The sequence below is a fragment of the Trachurus japonicus genome, chromosome 6, assembly GCF_045865225.1.
Source record: "Trachurus japonicus isolate A0001 chromosome 6, Traja_1.0".
Lineage (NCBI taxonomy): Eukaryota > Metazoa > Chordata > Actinopteri > Carangiformes > Carangidae > Trachurus > Trachurus japonicus.
In genome coordinates this window covers 1,178,466-1,199,997 of record NC_140912.1, presented here as the reverse complement: position 1 = coordinate 1,199,997, position 21,532 = coordinate 1,178,466, and the positions used below count along the sequence as shown (strand labels likewise).

Below are 21,532 nucleotides of genomic sequence, written 5' to 3'. Positions count from 1 at the left end.
ATACAGGCATTTTAGTTGTGAGAAAAACCCAACATCTGCTAAAAATCTATTTGGTTATGATGTCAGTCAAATTTATATTTTACATTTACATCACATTTCCAACCAGAATTAATGAACATCTGCCAGGCAATAACTGCCTGGCTGTTGTACTGTCTGTCCAAAGGAGTTTTAAAACCAGACTCACATCATCTCACTTCAGTTAATGTGGTTAACACTTTACTATGTGTTGATGAAGGCTCCAGTTCACTCTTGTATTGTCTTTCCATCAACCCAATCTGTTGACTGCTTATAAAACATGAGGTTTAACATTAATACCCAATGACTTCATCACACCTTCCCAATCAACTTAATTCCAACTCATTAGCACAACTGTTACATTTTTTCTATAATGTTTGACGGGGTAAAGCGTGTGGTCATGTGTGACTGACGCTGTTTAATGTGTCACTCAATAGGTACTCTCCTGGATCCCAGTGGCCTTTATGACGATGAGGTCGGCACACCTGAAAGTTTACAAAAGTAAGACACACAAGCACACGCACTCACGCACACATATACACACATACAATGTTCCGTCTCCTGCTGATTCTCCCTCACGCCTCTTTTCTTGTCTTCTTGTTCCTTCTTGTCTTGGTCTATTTGTACTAGATATAAATAGATGTAGTACCTAGTCCTCACCAAGGTCTCCAGCGCTCAAGCTCACCTCACCTTAATATCTCTGACTCAGTTGTTTGTCAGTTAGAAGGAGCTTGTTCTCTTTATGACACAGGATTTGCAGTTGTGGTTAAATGTGTATGTTGGGATCATGTTAAATCACTCCCTGCTAGTATTTAGTAGGAGGCCACAAGGATGTAACAGTGCACCCCACTGTACAATCATTTTAGATGTAATGGCACAATACCTGTTGTTTGTCTTATTTGTCTTGTTACTGTTTTTGACTGCCATGGCTACACCCTCTGACCTCTAATGTATCTGTGTGTCTCTGAGTCTAAACTTCAGTTTACTGATCCTCTGCCCACACTGTGTGTCTATCAGAGTGATGGAAAACGAGGAAGGGAGGAAGGAGTACGTGGTGTTTCCTCCCAGTAAGAGCCAGTGTCCTGCCAGCAGTCAAAAGGGGAGGAAGATCCCACTGAAAGGCAACGGACGCCGTATTGACTACCTCCTCTACAGCGACGAGGGCCTGCAGCAGGACTGGAAACTGGTATGGTTTAGCAGAGGGTCACTATTCAGTTCTTTTTGTATTGTCAATAGAATCTATAAAGATACCACATCCAACAATGAAGTGAGACTCATAGATCCATGTTTCTGCTTCTTCCTCTCATTTGAACAACTATTCATTTACCAGTTACAAACATTTATAACAGGCAAAAGGGTCAAATACTTGTTAATGAATGAGTGACTGGTAAATGAGCTATATTGTAAAGCTGATTTATTAATGTGTTAGTCATTTGTAAGATAAATAGTGAACTGAAAAAGAGAGGAATAGCCAGCACACTCACGATCCATTTGATGAATTTTTATTGCAGGACAGGCAAGGCAAGGCAAATTTAAGATAAATAGTGAAATTTGTTATAACTTTTTTACCTAATTATAAACCATATATTAAGTCTCAAGTACTTTTTAAGTGTAGTTTTACAGTAGTACCATAACACTGTCTATTTTTTTTAACAAAGAGGGTTTTACTGAGATTTTTTTTTTTTTGCTGCTTTCTTTTCTTGTTAATCATTTGGCTATCCCATCCCCCCAGATTGGAAACTATTGTTCTGAACCAATAATAGTAATCTACATGCTGACAGATGTTCCAGCAGACCTACAGTACCCCTTAATCAGAGTCTCCCAGTCCATAAACTATATAAACAAGTCAACTCTGTGTGATGAAGGGCCACAATAAATAATAAAAAAACAAAAGAAACAAAATGTAAAATCAAACAGAAAGAGATACGGCATCAAGCCAAGAAGCTGCAGTGCTTGTAGAGTGACACTGTTTTTCCATTACCAGGGACTTGGTGCAAGAACCCTGATATACTGTGTACTGTACCTTTATCTTGTCAGCAGACAGGTGATCTGCTATGAATATTTTCCCCGCAACAAAACAGCACTTGTTTTCCTGAGCCATGTGACACATAAATGGGAGCCACAGGAGGATAGTGACTTTAAAAAGAAAAAAGAAAAAAAAAGATTGGGAACAATGAAACACAACAACAACACAGACTGTGGAGGAGAGAATGAGGGCAGTGATGTGATGGCTGCCTGTCTGTGTGAGGGATTTACATAGAGCATCTCTCTGTCTTGCTCTCTGACTCTCTGCGTCTCGCACTCCACAGTTTATTGATGCCACCTTGTGGCAGGATATAGCAACTGCCAAGTGAAACTAAACATGTTTTGCTTCTGCAGTAACAGACCTCAAAGTTTTCTTCTATTAGTTGTTACATTTCCTGACACACACCATGTCATCATGTTGTTTCTGTTCATGCTTCACCTCTGGGCACCACTGCCTGACCAGCTTCTTGCATATTATGTTTCTATACAAACATCTGAAAAGGCATCTGTGGTGATGGTGGATCAAACTGCAGGATCCAATCAGAGCAGGGGTGTCTCTTTCTGATTCAAGAATCTCTTAACACATTTAACTAGCACTATGTACTCACTTATTAAATAGATGTAGCACTTGCACTTAATACTGTTCCTGCTGCACTGCACTCCCACTGGCTTACTCTTGTCCTACACTTTTGACTCATCATGGGACAATCAGGAATGGTACCTACACCTTTGATGAATAAATAAATAAATGTGACAGCTGAACAGAGATACAGAAACACACAGTGAGAAGATCCTCTTTTTAAGTTGATTGCCCCCTTTTTTTTACTGCTAATAATTTACTCTATTCTTACTTGTAAAAATAAACCATATTTTAGTTTTAACTGTTGTAAAAGAAACAGTGACTACTGGTTTAGGGATATGTGGTGTCAGTCAGTCAGAACATGCAGCAACTCTTCTTTACTGACCCAGTTTGAGACACAACTGTGCAGACAAACATGTGAGAGTTTAACACTGCAGTCTAAAGCAATAACAAATACAAGGAGGTCAAATGTTAGAGAAGCTCAAATGAACTTACTCACCAACACCTCTACTTGAACTAGCAGCAGAAAAGCAGGCCACATGATGAGGACACTAGCTAAGCCTCAGTGTCGGGGCCGTTGTATAGGGGAGAAAGGTGATGATAATTCTAGGGGCCCAGTAGGGCCCACAAAAAACCCTACTAGTCTAATGTTTGTATGACTGGTTTATTCTGCATAAGACCCTGACTAATACTTATAGTAATGCTGCATTAGCATCAAAACAAAGTAAGCTAAATAAAAAAATGATAATACATACGTAGTCTAAGAAAAAAAAAAGGGAAAGTTAGGGGGTAGGGGCCCACTTTAGTATTCTTTAAGGGGGCCCAGAATTCCTAGCAACGGCCCTGCTCAGTGCAACAACGGAGAAAAAAAGTGACTGTATAGCTATCTGATGAGTTAGAATATCTAGCTTTACTCACTTGGAAACTAGAAAGTCCACTCTACTGCACCATTTTACTTGCTCCATGTGTTTAAGTATGCATTTGCCCACTGTTGCCACACAAGGGCATCTGCACAACAGCTCGTGTGACTGAGGAAGAAGTACTGTAGACTCACTTGGCCGGTGGAGAGGCCAGAAACACATATTTGAATGTATTATACTGTTGCTCATTCTCAGCTTGGTTTTTAACCAGACAATTCAGTGAAACAAAAATGTGAGTACCATGGTTTGTTCAGTTGCTCACAGCTTTAAAGCTCTACACAGAATAACAGCTGAGATTAGTGAAGTCATGATGATAATGGATTTTGTCTTTGCCCCATGCAGGATATCGAGGAGTTCAGCTTTGTCACTCAGCTAGCCGGCCTCACCGACCACCTCTCTGTGGCCATGCGACTGGCTGTGTCCACTGGAGAAGAGGAGCCTTAGGTTGATCGACCACTTGAGCGTTGTGTGTTTTTTTTTTCAAAATACTGCCATGGAGGAATGACGGACACCCAGGAGGAGGAGAAGAGATGAAGTTTACCGATACGGAGATGCTTCACACAGACACAAAGCTGGTCTGCGAGAGGAATGGAAGGGATATAAAGGAGATATCATATAGAGAGAGCAGAAACAGATGGCTGATAGGAAAGAGGAAGACTCTGAAGGGCAGAGATAAAGAAGAGAATTCAGTGTAGAAAGGCAAGCCTCCTGGGTAAACCACACACACACACACACACACACACACACACATTACATCACAAACACAAGTGATCAACATGTTGGTTATTCAACGTCACCTGGCCTCTTTGTTCCTGTTCCTCAAACACTCCCTGAATCAAATTTGGAGATTTTTTATTTTTTGTTTCATGTAGCCAGTTTCCACACACTCCTTTTATTGGATCTGTTTTAGCCGCAGTGTAAGTCTGATGTTTTTATGATTCTACCTTCAGGGACAGATGGATCCTCATCAGTTGGGTCCTCCGCCTCCTTTAGCGACTGTGTCCAAGTGATGAGAGTGCAATGTACAGCTGCTGACTGGCCTTTTCACTGACTACCTGTGTCCTTGTGTCATGCACCTTTCTGAAAGGCTATTGGTCAGTTCTGCAGTCAGTCATTCACCTTAGCCCTCCCACATCAGTCCCAGGAACCTCAACAAGTGTCTTCTTTTCCAAAAAAAAAACAAAGAAAAAAACAAAAAGAAAAAAAACGAAAGAAAAGAAAATTCAAACTAGTCTTTCTAAAATGAGAAAAAAATATGATACAATTTCTATTGTGGCCACATTACTTTTTATAGGAAGTTTAATGCCTGTTTAATACTATATTGTATGTTTCTAAAAAAGCGGTAGGCTGTTGTATAGAGTGATGGAACTGAAGATAAAGTAGTCTGATCCAGTGAAATGCATATAGCATGTTTTTCAGCCATGATTGGTGACTTTCGAATTTCAAGACTAAAGGACATTTTGGTGTAATACTGGGAACCAAGGCTTTGCTAATGCATGGTGGAAACAGTCTGAGTTTACAACTTTCATATAGTGATTTAATACACTTGCTTGCTTGAGTCTGGATGCCCGACGAGTTGGAAACACACACTAACTGTAAGCCTGTGTGGCATGTGTGCATGTGAGACTCTACCCTGCTAATGAAAACCTAACACACACAAAAGGTGTGCACTGAAAACATACTGAGGATTTTGCTTAAAGCGGAAACACAAGCTACACACATCATGTACAGAGTTGTCAGGTGATAAAACATCCCACGATGACACGTTCCACCGTCTCAAGGAGAGAAGCTATTATGGGCTTGCTAACAAACCACCGTAGCTATCTGGTCACAGAGCCACGACTGTGTTGTTATTGGTGTGAGCACAGCCAGTTGTCCAAACACGTTTTATGTGTTCCTAAACTGTCCTTAAGGTCAAGACAGTCCAGCCATATAAGGAATGAATATGGAGTAAACAAACATGAAGCAGTGTAATAACAACTCAAGTGTGTTGTATGATGAGAGCTCAGTGCTGTAAATGAGTACTCAGTGAACACATGGCTCACATTTATGTTGATGTTATCATCGGTCAACATGAGACATCTACCAAAACCATGTTTCATGTTTCTCTTAAAGATGCGTGTTGAAAACCAGTCCAACTTGCATCACAGTGACAGTTTAGGGCACAGATGCTGTTTGGGCTCCATGGTCTGCATGGTGAACAATATTTACAACCATTTTTTGCCCTGTTTGTGTGTTTTTAGCACTAGACTGGAGCTTCTGATGTGTGTATGATTGGGCAGCTCATCATGTTATCTTTTTTCAATACAAATGTGCTAACTGGTGTTTCCCTGAACAGTCTGTGCCGACATGAAACACAGTGCAGAGCATGTGTCATACAAGAGTATACAGTATTTGGTACTGTTGCAAGCGTCCACCTGTGTGAGTGTATGTGTACTGTATGGTATGTGAGAGGTAACGCAGGAAACATGAGGGTCGTTTTTTTATGTTCTGTATGTGAGTCCAAAAATCACCTGGCTGCTCTGACACTCTCTCTGTCTCTTTATGACTCACATTATTATAATTATTATGACTAACATGTTCTTGTTACTGCAGTTTGTTCCTATTCTTCTTTTTCCATGCACGCTTCACTGTGTTTTTTTCCCCCCTTGATTCTTTTGCAAATCCCCACTCTTCAGGTCAGGTTGAAATTCAATGAGATCAAATCCCAGAATATGTTGTTTACTTGGTAAATAGTCATGTACATACACTGTAGGTCAACAATGAGTTACAGAACGGTGCCACGGTCTATCAATGAATGTCTCTTACTTCTCTCAATAAGTAAGAAGTTCATGAAATAACATTTACTTAGTGGGGAGAGAGCAAACAGTAGAAATGTGTAATGTGATATCTTCATGATGAAAATACACTCCAGTGTTCTTTTTTTTTTTTTTAATTGAAAGGTAAAAAATAATTGATTGAACTTGGGGTCTGTCTGCTAAACTTGTTTTTTTTTTCTTTATTTTTTTTTTTTTTGCATAGGCTATTCTTAAAAACAACAAGCCTGGAGAAAGTGATGGGTTGAGAGAGGGGTGACCTATCAGTAACTGGGGCAAATTTATTACAGCAATTTATTGGGTGGTAAACAAACAACTTAAAGGGATAATTCACCCAAAATTCAAATTTCACTCATTATCTACTCACCCTCATGTCAACTAAGAGCTGTGAGAATTTTCAAAGTCCTCCGTTCCTTCTCTGAGTTACGGGGGGGGTCCGCGCAGCAGTATTTGTCCATATAATGGTTGTCAATGGATACCAACTTTCTTCGTCCAAAAAGACACACCAAAAAACATCCAAATACCTCCATACTGCTCGTCTGTAATGTCCCTCTTGTATTGAAGCCCCGACATGAGAAATTGTTCCGATAAAAAATAAAAAAGTCTATATTTTAAGCTTGTTTGTAGCGGAAGCTCCCAGTGTCTCAGTTCACTGCTCTTCCTGTGTCAGTGCAAATGTCTCGTGATTTGCACTGACACAGGAAGAGCAGTGAACCACTCTTAGTCAGCATGAGGGTGAGGGTGAGTAGATAATGAGTGAAATTTGAATTTTGGGTGAACTATCCCTTTAACAACAAATGTACTTTATTGAATGATGTAACAATGCTCTGTGGGACTGAGGGGAACTACAAAGTCAAGTCATTCTTCCAAGTCTCAAAGCTCTTCATCTCAGTCATAAAATTCATTCACCCAACATTCAACTACAGTATTAGTGCAGCTTTAAAGTCACAGAATCTCCTCCTCGCTCACTGGCTGTTCTCCCAGTGTTATTGGACGCTGCTCACAGGATCTGAGAAAATTACCAAAGCAAACTGTGTATACACCGGAGTGACCCAGACACCTGCGCTCAGTCATGGAGTTGTTGTACATATTATGAAGAATGGTAGTTTTTTTTATGGTAAACAGGGACATCCCAGTGTTCACAACACTCACAATCAATCCCCCAAAAAAAATCAAATCACAAGATATCCACACAGTTGCTAATTAGAGTTGCACGATTCAGAAAATTTCACACTATAAATTTTAATTCATGGGTTGAGGATTTCAATTTTTGATTCAAAACAAATGTTCAATTCAAAAAAGATGGTATTAGGTGATATCCTAGCTGCTACGATGCTATGTATTTCACATGTGATGGTCATACAGTAAGTGTATTGTCAGAGTATTAGACCTACATCATGTGCATACTGTAGGTCGATACACACTCTTAAGTTGTGGCTTGTGTAGTTAATCTTTATGCAGTGAAAAGTTTACAAAGATCAGCTGACTATGGTAACATGATCAGATGTGAGACTGACTTTATGTTCAGTTTTATCATAATGAAATATGATGTAGTATCAGCCAAACATCCATCTCAGTAATGTTAAATGGATGTAGCAGGTTGTAATTAGTGTAGCATAAAGCAGCAGGTAATCCATTCAAGATGAAGACAGCTTAAGACAGGCAAGGCTATGAAGACATAGCACAAGCTGTGTAGAAGTGTTAACAGTGTGACTTTGTCATGCACATATCCACTGATTGACAATTTCAGTCACAGTGTAGCTCAGAGACTACTGGCAGCTACATGTTTACACTGGTTGACATTAAATACACCATGGAAGAAATAAAATCTTAAACGTGCCTAATTGCTGCCCTCGGTGAAGATGGAGTAGGTTGAATTACTTTCTCTTTTTGTTCCCCGTTTCTAACACTACACTTCCTTCTCGCTCTCACCAAGGAGGAGTACCGATCTGGGCAGAAACACAGCACCATCTATGAGACCGGTGAGCTTCACTAACGTTAGGGAAAGACGTGAGACAATATCATCACAAGACTGAAGATATGAATCGATTGAAATTTATGAATCAACTTGGAAGCTATAGAGATAGAATTGCAAATCTAATGTGAATCTATTTTTGCACACCTCTATTGCTAAGACAATCAAGTCAGCAGAATTTAAAGCCGAAGCCATTTCTGACCCTTCACAGGAAAACCTCCTCTAACTTGAATGATCATCTAATAAAAACACATACAGTAGGACCATCACCAGAAATGGGGCAGCAACAGTAGCAGGTTATGGGGCGTCGTTTAGCTCGGTTGGTAGTCAGTCACCCTCTCTCTGCCTCCCCATTTCCTGTCTCTCTCTACTACTACACCATCAATGGGCTCTATGCACAGCTCCACTACTTCCTGAACTTAATGCTGCTCCTTTATTTCCTGTCTTACATTATTGGACAAACTGATTAATCCAGGTGTGTCTGACTATTGTGACACACCTGGGTTAATCAGTTTGTCCAATAATGTAAGACAGGAAATAAAGGAGCAGGGAGTAGCGGAGCTGTGCATAGAGCCCATTAAAGGCAAAAAGCCCAAAAAATATACTTAAAAAACAACAACAAACAGTGCCAGGTTATATATAATAATAAACGCATAAACTTTTGGAACACCGATTTTGAATCAACAACTACTCCTAGGTTTAGGAAAAGGTCATAGTTTGGTTTAAAATCAGTTCTTGAAGGAATAGATGGGTTATTTGACAGGGAGTTGTGAAGGACGGTCGAGTATAGTCAGCGTTGGCAGTAGATTTTCATCAGTACACAGCCAGTGAGGAGAGGCAGCAGGGAGCATGCTGACAGAGCTCTGTGCTGCTGTGGATTGTGCCACCAGAAAAACATGTTTTTTTTTACATTTTGATTGATCACCACCAAAACAATCCAATATCCTTTCAATGTTCCCTTCATGTAGAATATACTGTACATCCATCCATTCTTTGGCCATAGCAGTTACAGTACAGTATATGTGCAGTGTTGTGGACGGCTGGAACCAAGACACACAACACATCTGGCACAGGGTAACGGCGGGGTCCATGTAGAATATAGTTCAACTTCACTTTGTGTGTTTAACTCACATCAAATAATGCCATTGCCAACCATCTATTTAAGGTTCAAGGGCCATCATTGTCATGGTCTTTCAATCAAATACACCGTGGTTTGAACAAACACTAAGCATCAGTGTCATAATCAGTAGTTTTGACAGGTGTGGACATCTTTTTTTTTTTTTTACAGATCCTCTGAGAGTCACAGCACTTCTGAGTGGAGTTGTGCAGGTGTAAGCACCACACCCCACAGAGCATCCTTCTCGCTGTCAGAAAATAAACACAGAAATGAAATTGTCCCAATGGTCATTTGATATATTATTATGTGATGGGAGCATGGACACCAAAATGTCGCTGTTACACTGACTCATAATCAGGATTAAAGATTATAGGTACACTAACATTAGCACTTACAAGTACAGTATATGTACACAAACAGGTCACTGGAATATCCACAATATATTTCAGATAATAATCCGATAGGACTCATGAAGTATTTTGGTGTCTAAATTCTCAAGTGAGCGAACAAATGGGACCTGCTGCTGAAGACATTGTTGTACCTCCTGAAATGTGTGTAGTGTTCTCTACTGTTTCTGCATCTCACCATCAGGTTCAGGACAGAATGATTTCACAGCAAGTCCCAGTTGAGATTGAAGCTTTGTAGCCGCATGTACTGTAATAATATGCTTCACGCTTGTAGTTTAAGTGATGCCTCACTCAACTATCCTTTTCTCCTTTTCTGTCCTGGGTTTCTATCATTTGTATGTTCTTTTGACTTGATTTTTTTTTTTTTTTTTTTGTCTTTGGGTGGGGGTGTGTCTTGATGGACTCGTCTAGCTTGGTCTCTGTAATATGGCTAGGGGATCAATAGCTTTTCTCTTTCTAAGCTTCTTCAACAAACTGCTTATTTTCTTCTGTTTTTTTAAACAAAGGATATTTCCCTCTATCTTTGTCTGTGTGGTTATTTGAACTAAATTTTGTTATTTGATGCTTTCTAGTCAAGGGCGTGTGGGAATCGGAGCGAGCCCTCAGGCCTTAGGCCTCCAGAAAAGGTCAAACACATTAAAATATAAATGTTACATTTGATCTTTGATTTAATGAATTGTGTCTTTTCATTCTAATTCCAGCTCCATTTTGTCTTAAGAGATGGAAAGTTACTGTTATGAACACACAAGGTTTTGAGTTTCCTTCTCTTCATTTTGCCTACAGTATGCACAGAAATTGTAGCTGGCTCACTCTTTGTTTAGGCTTTCATAATTAGACCTAATGATAGTGGCTGAGATCAGAAATCACTGTACTAAAGGCTAAAGCTGTCTCACTTGGTTACCTTCATCCATCCATCTGTCAGGCTGCTAGAAGAGCAGCAGCTTCAGTCAGTTTATCAATCAGTCAGTAAGGGTGGAAGGAGTACCAAAAAAATCTACTCAAGTAAAACCTTGATGAAATTTTACTCAAGTAAAAGTAAAAGTAGTGGTGTAAAAATCTACTCAAGTAGGTAGCTATACTTACAGGTAAACATGGGAGTGGGTCACATGCAGTTGGCTGTCGCCATGTTGGTACAGCATACAAATCAGCCACAAAAATGCATTTCCCAGAGGAAAATATTGCAAATGTGAATCTTGGCATGCAAACAGTGTTTAAATGAGATGCAACCATATTCTGAAATCAGACAATATACCTTTGATTGAGCGGTTTGTTTGATGAGCTCAAAACAAGCGTTTCCTATCCGCAAAAAAAAAACACCCAAACTTTCATTTAGCAGCCATAGCGACACATAATTAGTTCACATATGAAATCTATTAACTGTTAACCCACAGTTGATTCCATCTCCTGATTCAGGCCAAGGGTCCAGAAGTCACCATGTGTCAGGCAACTCTTTTTTGTCTTCACAATTAGTTCTGACTCTGGCTTCTCACTATCCAGGACATAGTCAAGCTAATCATTGTTATAAAAAAAGAAAATAAATTACTACACACATATTTTACAACTCAGCATAATATGTAAGCCAAGAATGTCATAGTTGGCTGGGTTTCATGACATATATACATAATACATACGAGCTGCTGTTGGGAAGGATGTGGGTGCACTGTCCATGGTTGTACGTTCTCACATTTCGTGATATTAGCACAGTGTGGTCCACAGGTGTCACCATCTATCCAGGAGAATTATGGTTTGAAAAATATATTTAAAAAAAAAAGGAGAATAAAAAAGCCAAAATAATTTGCCAATTTCAGAACCTGCCACCCACCTTTGTGTGTCAGCGCAAAGCCCTTGTTGAGGGGCTCCAACTGGTGAGGGCTGATGCTGAGCAGATTTTTCAGATGGTAGGAATCCTGGGGCTTTAGAAAAAACATAGGATTCAGTTTAATCATTACATTTCAAATAATTGTAAAATAAAAACAATCCTTGATTTCAGACTTAACTAATACTGCTTGTCCAACTTCATTGAGAACAATGTCGTGCAGAGTATGTGATTCATGTCCTCTCTTGAGCTGCTTTTTCAGAAGTTTTTCATTTATGTTGCTGTTTTGATGATGCAGGTTTCTCATCATAAAAATGTGAGTTGACAGGGCCATGTTGTTAGGAAAATTTGTTTTTCTGCAGAGATGAAAAAAGCTGCTCGGCCACATGAGTATTCAAAGAACCCTGCAGTTCTGGGACAAGGTTTATCCTTCTTAAAGGGATATTCCGGCGTAAGTTTAACCCATGGTCCAACGCACCGTGACACCGAGTTAGACACAGCCAGTGAAAAACCTTAATGCACTGTGATATACAGTGTCCAAAGCTGCTAGGCTTTTGGACGAGGCACACATGTACAACACATCTCCATAGTCAACTACCAGTAGGAAAGTTGACGACACAAGCAATTTACGCACTCGCAGAGAGAAACACACGCGATTTCTATAAAAGAAGCCAAGCTTTAGCCTGAGTTTTTTTACCAGGTTTTCAATGTGCAATTTAAACGAGAGCTCCGTATCTAAAAGGAAACCTAAGTATTTATACTTAGTAACAACCTCGAATGGGTTTCCTTGGGCAGTTATTACAGAGGGTAAATTTTCAGTTGAGTAAGGAGCTTTTGAGAAAACCATTATTTTTGATTTACTGGTGTTTAAAACCAGTTTGAGACTTTGTAGTCGGGCCTGTACAACGTTAAAAGCAGACTGTAACAGCTCAAATGCATGCACAACAGAGGACGCACAACAATAAATGACAGTGTCGTCAGCATAAAAGTGATAAGCAGCATTTGACATATTGACACAGAGATCATTTATATAAATAGAAAATAAAATAGGTCCTAGGACCGAGCCCTGGGGCACACCTTTAGTGATCTCGAGTGAAGATGATGTGACATTGGCTAACTGGACTGCCTGAGTCCTGTTAGACAGGTAATCAGCAAACCAGGTGGAAGCCTGGTTAGAAATTGTTTTTATGACCTATGTGTTACTCTTACCAGAAGCTCCCCAGATTTTTTGGAAGATCTTGTCGTATGTGTGTCCATGCAGGATCCCTTGTCATCTAGATTGCAGGCCTTGCACAGCTTTCTTACTGTTGAAACCTTTTTAAATACAGAAAATGAGAAATCAAGTAAAACATTAATACACAATACATCTCAAATATACAAACAATCAATAACTGTACCTTTTGCTTCATGAGTTCATCAGTGAGGCGATCCTCTGAGACCATGCTGAGATCTGCTTCAGCAGAGGACTTTGAATGGGAAACCTTCTCAAATTCGGTGTTCAACACAGTGTCAGTTCTTCGTGTATTTTTCCCAATCCACGGGGCCCAGTGTTCAAAACTTGGATGGACAGTAAAGTTGTTTTTTGCACGGCCTGGGAAAGAAATACACCAAGTGATTTTTTGTATAGTAAAGTGCACTGATCCATTAAATAAAGGTAATAAATATAGAGAAATTTGAGAGGATGTAAAATTTGGGGAAAAGGCACGAGCAACCATCTCTAATTTTATAGAGTCCCAGAACTCTTCGATGTCTACTTCCCCAGTGAAGTTCTCAGGGACCTCTCTTATGTCACTCACTGAAAGAAAAAAAACCCTGTAATTTACAGTCTCTGCGACTTACCAGGCAGGTTGAAAACTCCTTTCTTGTGGAGGTCCATCACAACAACAGGAGGATGGTACCCACAGCAAGCACATGAATACAAGTAGTTGTGGCTCGTCAACGCCTCAAAGTGGAGGTTGGCATGGAGGACAGTATCTCTTGATGGAAATGTTACTTTCCTAAAAGTACCACCATTGGCACCCCCCAGGACAGTGTGGAGCAGGTTGCAAACATGAGGATGTTGAGGAAATTGAACTCCATCCTGAACAACGACAGGCACCCACTCCACGCCCTTGAGGCCTTCAGACTGAGCTCACACAGCAACAGGCTAATCCCTCCCAAATGTAGAACTGAGAGGAACCTCAAGTCGTTTTTACCAGCTGCCATTAGGCTTTTTAACTCACAGTAATCATGTGCATATGCCATTTAGCTTCTCTTAATCATGTGACAGCGTCTCTCCCTCCTTTTTAAAAATCTTATTTTAGACTTTGCCACTTTTACTTCTTTTTAAATAGCATTTTAGACTTTGCTGCTCTTATTCTCTGACATAAGTTTGTAACGGGTTGTGCAATATTGTTGTTATTGTATTATTGTTATTTTTTGTGCATGATGATGCGTGCTTGTGGTCTTGTGTTGTCTTCTGCTGCTGGTAACATTGTAATTTCCTGCAAAGGATTAATAAAGTATCTTTAACTTAACTTAAAACTCCCTTTCTCGAGTGAGTCCACCACCTTTGAAACTGAAACGTTGTTCTTTAAAAAACAAAGAAACAAATAAAATACAGTTATGCTTATTTTGGACCATCCAAACTGTTCCACAAAGGCCCCTGTGGCTGCAGGTCTTTGTTTCAAACAAGCAGCAGCACATCTAACCTGACTCATTAAATCAACTGATCTCACTTTTCAGAGAATTGATTAAAAAAAAACTTTGTGCTCTTGACTGGTTGGTCACGTGGCCCGACACAGAAAGGCAGGTGTGGTGGAACAAAAGATATTTATCACAGAAAAGCCATGCCTAGATTTTTGGACAGCAGAAATTCCATTTGTGGCATCTACACAGACACTCTTCAAAGCATTTCTCACCGTTGCATCGGTCTTCTTAAGGTGCTTCCTCTGTATGTGCTTGGATACATTTTTTTTATGGCAGGTAAGTCTGCAATGTGGGCATTGCACCTGTTTATGAAGACATTTCTTTGTGGGCTCCTGGGTACATAAAGGTGTGTCAGATGGGTTAGTAGAAAGTGTGGAGGTAGATGTTGCTGGTTGGGGAGGAGGAACAGTCGGTTTGGAGACAGGTGGAACGGTGGATGGTGAAAGAAGGGGAGAGGGTGTGGCAGATAAGTCTTGGTTATCCTTTGATGGGGCAGCACCTTAGCCTCCACCGCCCCAAACTTTATCGAAAAGATTCATTTACAAACTTCAGGTAGGCTGTAATGCACAAAACTAGGATCAAATGCCTATTAAATAAAACATACAACGGAAATACACAATAACTTGTAATACAATTAAATGCAGTAAAAGAGAAAGGTTAACTGAATGGCTCGGGGATTTCTTGTAAAGTATATTCTTTAAATTAAAAAGTTTCACCACATTTTTATTAGCTTGGTGCTTTTATTTTGACAGAAAGGCGCATCCATTGTTTTCTGGATCCTGTCTCTCTCGTCCTGGTTCCGGTTGCAGCTACAAAAACAGCCACTAAACTACTACTACTACTGACCTGTCTCATATCAACAGCTGGAAAAGACTCAGCAACAGCAACAATTATCGCAACAAAGAGCATAAGATGGAATATATGGTTATAAGAAATGTGAAGGAGCAAGTCCTATAACTTTAACAGTCTAATTTGATTTGGAGCCAGTGAAGAGAAGATAAAACTGGTGTCATGTGGTCACATTTTAAGGGATTTTGATAAGGCCTCAAGAAATGAAAGATTGATTCTGCCAGTTTTAATCCTTTATCCCTGTGTTAATTGTTCTGTCGAGTGTTTTTTTTGTTTGTTTTACATCAAAATCAATGTATTTTCTCTTCCTGTAAAGCAATTTCAACTTTTTGAAGACCGGAGGGGGCCCACTCTGGCCCAGGGAGAACATCCACACATAAAGGCTGCAGGCCCAGACGGCGACAGTGTTGAACCACTGAACCACCATGTCACCCTGCACTCATCAATCATGACATATTTTCCCAGTTAGACTTTGCTGAAAGCAAACATTTCCTCCACAATACAAACACATTTATTGCACATGCCTTACATCTTACATGTGTCACTGCAAATTACATGTATCTCATAAAATCTAGAACACACATGTTACACCAACCATTCACACCAAAAATCACTCTAGTCTAGGTCTGACACTGACAATCCATGCATATTTAGCCTCCTCATCTCTTCATCTTCTATTGCTGTGAACTTTCCATGGTTGTAAATACATCCCCATGGTTTACTATAGCATACCTGTATGTTTACCTCTGTGTCAATTTGGTGTAATACCTGATTCCTGTGCTCTGAATCAGGGTCAACATACACAGGATAACTTAAGTCAGTAACATTGTTTGTCTTGATAACATGTATGCCTACTATGAGGGTGGTTTTTAAGTGGTTCAGATAACCCTGGTTAAGTGGAGCAGCTACAGCCATGTTTTTAATTATAAACAACTTCATCAGAAGCATGGGCAAAGTATTGATATGATATGATATGATATGATATGATACACAGATAACCGAGGGTAAATTCAGTTACAGTGACATTAAGTGAAAAACAAGTAAAATGTAAACAATATGATCATATGACTGGAATAAAACAAAATTATTTTTCCAATACTAAAGATCAAGTCATACTGAAGATATATTATAAGATGGAATTACCAATATATTTTTGAATGTTTTTCTCTTTTGTCTGATGATGAGCATGTGATACAGATAAAAGTTAATGCAAGACTGTTTCTGCTAGGATAAGAGAATTTGTCCTTATTTGATGAGTGACCAATGATTGAAATGCTCATTTATAATGATAAAAATGGGAATAGTGTGTGACTCACTGTTGGGGGATTTTGTGTGTGTGTAAATATACATACAACACTCAGTGATGGCTGGATGCTGATATTGGTGTTAAATTATACATGAGTATTTTTTAGGGATAGATTATTTTCCACTGCTGTCATCATGAAGTTGAAATTGTTTATTTAATCATCTCATTATTGTTGTCTGATTTAGGACATGGTATTTGTTGAAAATTTGAATGCAGGAAAAATGAAAAGATCGGAGAACATCCCATAAGCCTATCATATTCATAATTATTCTTATTCATAACATTATATTTAAAAAATCAAGTATTAATAAAACACGTTACAGTGGGGATGAAACAATGGCGATGCTTGTACAATGGTACAATGGTTCCAGAGTTTCTGTGAAACAAAAGCACAGATTCATAATAAAACAAGAACACATACTGTATCCCTTAGGGAGCATGATCCTGACACATTACTGTACTTTATGTTTGTGACCAGGTTAAGACAAACACAAGGTTTCATCTTCTGGTCACCAAGAATGTCTATAACAAGGTATCCTCTGACACGTGTTGGCCAAGTCTGACTGTGGCTCTGTGGTGCCTGGAGGTCAATAAAACAACAGGTGCTTTATGTATATATTGTATATATGCATATTATATATGGTATATTTTATTAAAAGTAAGGTTTGTAAAACTGAGCAGCTCTACTTTGTAAGTAGCAGGCAGCTCTAAAAATCAAATCTAATTGATTAACTGAAACTAAAACCATACTGTCCTCATCAGTCAAGCCATTCAGTATGAACACAGTGATAGTGATACAGTGAATGGCGAAGTAACTCTCCTGTCGGTATCTAATATTTATATGTCCAGATCAACCAATTAGATATCAATAAACGTATTGGAATGTGGCTTGGTATTACACAAATTGACAAGAAGACAAAATGATTTGGGCGGGTGATAGGCCAGATTATAGAAAACAGGATGGGTTAAATCTTTTGTGAGGCTCTTCAAAGAAGATTTCAAAAATTGCAGCATATCTATTGTGTGTCATGATGAAGTGGCACCACGAGGCAGAAAAATAAAGCCAACACAGAATTACCAAAAACTGCACATCCTTGAATGGCCACTTGAGGCTGGATCCAAAAGCGAGTCAGTCCTGATATTCTCCCACGTTAAAGGAAGTAACTTTCCGACAGAAATAAACATGTCCACAGCCTGGCTGAAAAATGGCTGATTCCCTCCTTCATGCCAACTGTACAGGGGTGATTTTTTAATTTTTTATATTACTCACTAATTTAAAATTAATTTTGTATTGACAAGAAGTTCAGCAGCATAATATCAAGAGGGCGACATTAGAACAGCCCACTTTGAGCTTCAAAACCGTTCCTTAGAAACCTATGGGTGATAAAACTGAGGCCACATTCATCCTTGTGTTCATACACGTTCATACTAGAGCCTTGCTCTAGCTCATATTCTGTAAACAGATAAATAAACAGGTTATCTGTATTTAATTCATTTTCTTCTGACTAAAACAAACAGATACAGTCTAAGGTATGAATTTTGTTTTTAAGATGCCAGCAGCTACTAACAAATCAACATCTGCTCCTTTAACTATTCAAGTGTCCGTTGGAGATGCTCCCAACGTTACACGTGTGTTTCTTCTCACTCAGCGTCTCGGATGCCTGTCTGAACAGGTGAGGAAACAAACGGTTCTTCAGACTCGACTGGTCGACGCCGTCTTGCTGCTGTTTTCCTCCCCTGTCACCTTCATCGATGAACTCATCATCATCAGGGCTGACCATGCTGCTGTTGATATCTGAATCCAGATCAGTGCCTTTGAGTGGGGGGCAGTCTGTGGAGTATTCAATCTCCTCAACACATGGAGGTTCATCATCTTCAAAGCAGCTGCAGGTGAGGAGAGGGGAGGAGAGGAGAGGAGAGGAGAGGAGAGGAGAGGAGAGGAGAGGGGAGAGGAGGGGAGGGGAGGGGAGGAGAGGGGAGGGGAGGAGAGGAGAGGAGAGTTTTTAAATGCTGTTAGAAAGGACGCACTGTAAATTTTTATATAACTTGACACCATGGAACAACTCAAATTGTTTTTGAAGGGATCTCAGCTCATGATGACATCTACTTTGACCAAAACAGAGTCACCTATCTTCTGATTGGCTTATTCATATTCCAATTAAACACTGAGAATTGGCTCCCATTTCTTTCTATCAAGTTCCCTTCTGTTTCAATCAAAATCTCTAACACAAACAACTATTCTTAAACACATCCCATATCATTCTGTTATACAGTACATTCACTATCATGTTGTTCCATATACATGATAATTTGCCTTCACATGTACAATCTCTTTCTCTTACATATCTTGTAAAAGAACATGTGAGAGCGTATGGTAGTGTATAAGTATGTGTGAGTATGATGTTAACCACAGGCTACATGCATGTGTTATTGTTGTTTGGGACACATTTTCTAATAGATTCACCAGACAATTTACCAGTGCAATAATTCTGTAAATTTTGGCTTACTTGAAAATCTAATAAACAACGTTGTTAGAAAAAAAAATTAAAAGATATTTTCCCTGCAACATTTCCCTTCTATAGTATGTCTGCAAGTTTTATCAGTCGTGAGTACTAACCCTAACCCTGAAGCAAAGTCTGGTTCAGAGTCACCCCACCTTCAACAATGAGGATAGCCCTCATCCCTTCTACTGGACAGAACCGCACGGTGTCTTACTTGTGAGACTTGTGGTCCATGATGCTGCTGTGGTCCTGGTCAATGTTGCTGATGAGTGTCCTGCTGTAAAGAGACCTCATATCTTTGGTCAAAGACAGCAGACTGTGGCAGAACTTCATCCCCATCTCCGCCATCTCCCTGGTTCCTGTCTGCAGGCCCTGTAAACACACACACAGTAACACTACTTTGTAATCAAGAGAGGTGTATTCATCATACATTTAAAAACATGCTGCCACTCATCTACTTATTACCAATTATTGTTTGCTGTTGGATCTAGATTGTTTTACATGAGTCCTCATCTCTCACTTTTACAGTAAGGTAAAAACACTTCATTTATCTGACCTCTCAGTGTTCTCCCATCATGTATGTGCTTATTGCTACATTAATTTCACTTCAATCCAAAGAGAGAACACAGCTTTTTGTCTCTATCCGTACTTATTGTTATATACAGTAACTCAGTGTTTTTCAACCTTGGGGTCGGGACCCCATGTGGGGTCGCCAGGAATTCAAATGGGGTCGCCTGAAATGTCTAATCTTTTTTTTTTAAAATTACTGACTAATTATTATTCTTTTAAAATTATGATTAAAAACACCACACACAATCTTAAACAACTGTATTCTATACTTTCACTTTCTCAAATATAAATTGATTTCAAATTAAATGCAGCATATAAAAATATCTGAAATGGCACATCTTGATTAATGACCACAATCACTTGACTTTGGGGTCGCCAGAAATCTGTGATGTCAAAATGGGGTCATGAGCCAAAAAAGGTTGGGAACCACTGCAGTAACCGTTTACATTTGAGTATAATTAAAAATGTAAGGTCATGCTACTTGCTTCAGCTTCACATATGGGGAAAAATTTCACCTTTTCACACAAATTGTTTCTCTATTTTCCTATCATTTATTATTCATTGTGCACTTACTGTTGGTATTACAAGTGTATGGTCCAATGGACCGTGATGTCACAATTGACAATCATTGGAGTGACTGCTCATGTCTCTGATCAGCTGCTCAGTGACACTGATCAAGATCAAGAAAAACTTTATTGTTCCACCAGGTGGGAATTTTGTTTGGGCCAAATAATAAATAATAATAAAGACAAATAATTAAAAATGTTTATTTGATCAGCTGATTGTAGCATGAACAGAACCTTTGCTAATAACTGCTAATAATAATAATTTGCTCCCTGAGTATGTCATTCAATGTGACACCACCAGCCTCTGCAGATGGTCCTGCAGTGTGCTCACTGTACTGGATGGGGATGAGGCCACAGATTGGGAGTGCTTCCTCAGTAGTCTCACACTCAGGCACACACCTTGTATATCCCCTGGTCACAGCCATTGTAAGTGCTCTCCATGGTGTAACTCCTAAGCACCCCCATCTCCCTCCAGACCACCACCCTGGCTGTAGCAGAGCGAGACTTCTCCACCTGAGGATGGAGGCAGCTCAGATATGAAATCACAGTAATTTTGTCATGATGATGACGACGATGACGATGATTATGATGACGACGATGATGGTGATGGTAAGACTCGTACTGATAAGAAGAATGAGGGGTGAAGCCATGATGAAGATGAGGTGATAATGATGGTGATGAGTGGGAGAACAAAGATGATAATCCACATAACAAAAACTTGATTAACTTGATTTAGATAATCATAATAATGATAATGATAATCAAGTCAAACAAATTTATTTATTCATTTATTAAACATTTTAAAACAGCACACAACTGACAAAAGTACAGTACATCTGGTAAAGACAAGCAATACAGTAAAACAAAAATCAGCAAATTTCTCCTCCTGTGAAACAATGTTAAATGTTTGATGACTCATCCTGCATTTGAGTGTGTTTCTAATTTTGCATCAAATTATTACTGTTTCTTGAGTTTTTACATCCCTAACTATAAATCCTGCAAAGCAGTTAACAATGTATTTGCCTTTCTACTTTGGTTGTACTTTGACAGTAAAATATCACAGTCAGGTGGACATACTCAATAGGTGGACTTTACTAATCTCCCCTGCAATAAACCAGGTTTCAGTGTGAAACAACACGTCTAGTCCACAATAGATGAAAAAGTCATTGAGAACAAAAGTCTTATTTGGTAAAGAAGTTGTGTTTAACAGGGCCACTTTAACTTCACTAACTAATCCATTCATCAGTAAAAAGGTCCATGTCAGGGGGCAGAATTTGTGGTTCTTAATGATCTATAGCAAGAGACTTGACAGAGGATATCGATCAGTCCTTGTGAAACATGGCTGTTTGGAAGTGGGATCAAATGCATATGAACTGGAACA

The 21,532-nt window shown here is 39.3% G+C and overlaps 2 protein-coding genes across 6 annotated transcripts in view; one reads left to right on the top strand and one right to left on the bottom strand.

Annotated features, from left to right (window-relative positions):
* Nucleotides 1-6,457, top strand: part of smpd3 (sphingomyelin phosphodiesterase 3) — an 83,648-nt gene extending 77,191 nt beyond the window's left edge. For both annotated transcript variants that reach the window (XM_085778209.1, XM_085778208.1), the window contains 3 exons: nucleotides 453-516; nucleotides 1,033-1,201; nucleotides 3,883-6,457. In XM_085778209.1, the coding sequence (XP_085634335.1) occupies nucleotides 453-516; nucleotides 1,033-1,201; nucleotides 3,883-3,984 (335 nt within the window). In that variant the 3' untranslated portion in view covers nucleotides 3,985-6,457. The remainder of the gene's footprint in view (nucleotides 1-452; nucleotides 517-1,032; nucleotides 1,202-3,882) is intronic.
* A 10,219-nt stretch (nucleotides 6,458-16,676) lies between these two features.
* agbl1 (AGBL carboxypeptidase 1) overlaps nucleotides 16,677-21,532 on the bottom strand; it is a 68,627-nt gene continuing 63,771 nt past the window's right edge. For 3 of the 4 annotated variants that reach the window (XM_085778201.1, XM_085778200.1, XM_085778202.1), the window contains exons 25-27: nucleotides 20,551-20,664; nucleotides 19,230-19,387; nucleotides 16,677-18,398 (exon numbers count right to left, since the gene is read on the bottom strand). In XM_085778201.1, coding sequence (XP_085634327.1) covers nucleotides 18,101-18,398; nucleotides 19,230-19,387; nucleotides 20,551-20,664 — 570 coding nt within the window. In that variant the 3' untranslated portion in view covers nucleotides 16,677-18,100. The remainder of the gene's footprint in view (nucleotides 18,399-19,229; nucleotides 19,388-20,550; nucleotides 20,665-21,532) is intronic. The other variant, XM_085778203.1, reaches the window with a different exon arrangement.